The sequence below is a fragment of the Vigna umbellata genome, chromosome 1, assembly GCF_029865625.1.
Source record: "Vigna umbellata cultivar VRB3 chromosome 1, Vumbellata_1.0, whole genome shotgun sequence".
NCBI lineage: Eukaryota > Viridiplantae > Streptophyta > Magnoliopsida > Fabales > Fabaceae > Vigna > Vigna umbellata.
This window is the reverse complement of record NC_142165.1, coordinates 26,280,721-26,282,636: the sequence shown is the minus strand read 5'-3', so window position 1 is coordinate 26,282,636 and position 1,916 is coordinate 26,280,721. Positions and strand designations below refer to the sequence as shown.

The window sequence follows — 1,916 nt, the reverse complement described above, 5'->3', positions numbered from 1 at the left end:
AATTATCTTATAATTATCTCACACATATAGTGGAAGAAGATGTTTTTCATTTTCTTGATTCGATGCTGATAGTCATAATATATCATGTTAAGCTGATCAGACAATCAATCACATCTAAATTTAGGTGAAATTACAAGCTAATTTTTCCGACAGCAGATATATATTATTCAAAGCAATACATTTCCAAATAAGGCACAGACATGCAAGCTACACACAATCAGAAGTTATTTTACTGTCATAAATCATTAGCAGTATGAGAAGCACCATCTTCTTGAGAATCACCAAGCTCATCACATGCACTATCATAATCAGCTTCATCTGAGTTACCACTTGCACTGTTCTCTACACCAGCTGTAGGGTAGAGAGAAGATTCTACGAGGTACTCCGGGCGCAGAGGAGAACGAAAGTATGGTGATGGTGTTGAAGACAATGATGTTGATAGAAATTCAACATGCGAGTTCAAATTATTATTATTATTCAATTGAAGCCTGCAAACTGGACATGTTTTGCTGCTGTTAAGCCAACGAAGAATGCATTCGGAACAATAGGTGTGGGTGCAGGGTAACCGGTATGCTTGATCACACACTTTAAACTCATCCATGCAAATGGGACAGAGAAAGAGTTTATCTGTCTCTGATACTCTTACCCTGCTAAGGCCATTCATGGCAATCGTTGAGCATCCACTATTATCACCTTCAAAAACATGACTTATATTGGGAGATTGAAGCCTATCCTGCAGTACTTCTTCGTTAAGAATAGCCCAAACCCCACTGAGATCAAGCTGATGCTGTTGCAGCAACAGTGGCCGTGCAAAATCTGGTGGTGGCGGTGGTGGTAGAAAGCGCCAATCCATTTGAGGTTCAGGATTTGGTGGTGGTGGTGGTGATGGCGGCAGCGGCAGCGGCGGAGAAAGTTCTTGCCATGTCCTACTAGTTGTAATTGTAGTACTTGGTGTAATGATTACAGATTCTACGTCGGAGTCATCTGAACTATCTGAACTAGTGGGAACAAAGCATAGCTGATGATACCACCTTGTGGTTTGCCTTTGGCCACGGTTCAGTGGCATGGTTTTGCAAGGGCTGTGTTCAACTGTATAATATACTATATTGAAAGTCTTTAGCCATTTACCATATGCAATGTTTGTTTTCGGAGGAAGCTTCAACTTCTGATCATCTCAAATTTTATCTTCCCTTTGCTCCTTGGTCACTAAGCAATCATCTTTTTAGTTAAGTCTGCAAGTGGGTGCTGTCACATGCACACATCACAAAGCACAAACAAAAGGTACTGGAGCCAAATGAAACAACTGACTTTAAGCACTTGGAAAAGTGAAAGATGAGATTGTGCAAATATTATATTTGTGATCCTTGAATTACCCATCTTCTTTCCTTGTTTAAGAAGCTATTTTGAACGATTGGACTTGGTTAAGATCTGATTTTGTTGCTATTTATTTTCTGGGGCTAAATTTTGTGCACAATGTAAGAGTGACAAAGTATATATCCCTATAGGTGGGTCATGTGGTACATTTCCTTTCATCATTGTTTAAAATAAATGAAGTGCAACTTTTCTTTTTGACAAACTTTATTTCTATCCTTGTCATCAAGTCATTTAATCAAATACTTATATATGAATATTTTCTTAAAGGTCTATAATTAATACATATTTAATGAAAGTTATATTTTACTCTAAGGACTCTGTGTTATCATTTAGATTTAACTAGAATGCAATTATGAAACGAAAGAGTTTTATTTTATCATTACCAAGGTTTAATGGTGGAAATCTTGTTAAGAAGCGAAGCGAATTAACTCTTAAAAAGATAATTTTCCACGGTAACTAATAATTATATTTTACTCTTGGAATATATAGTTAAAATTAGTGCGTCAATTAGTTTCTATCCGACTAACAAAGTCATGTATGCA

At 36.8% G+C, this 1,916-nt stretch overlaps 1 protein-coding gene across 1 annotated transcript; it reads right to left on the bottom strand.

Moving 5' to 3' along the window:
* Positions 1-1,534, bottom strand: LOC124826385 (uncharacterized). The gene has a single exon (XM_047299211.2). The coding sequence runs from the start codon at positions 1,064-1,066 to the stop codon at positions 236-238; it is 831 nt and encodes a 276-aa protein (XP_047155167.2). The 5' UTR covers positions 1,067-1,534; the 3' UTR covers positions 1-235.
* Positions 1,535-1,916: the final 382 nt, after the last annotated feature.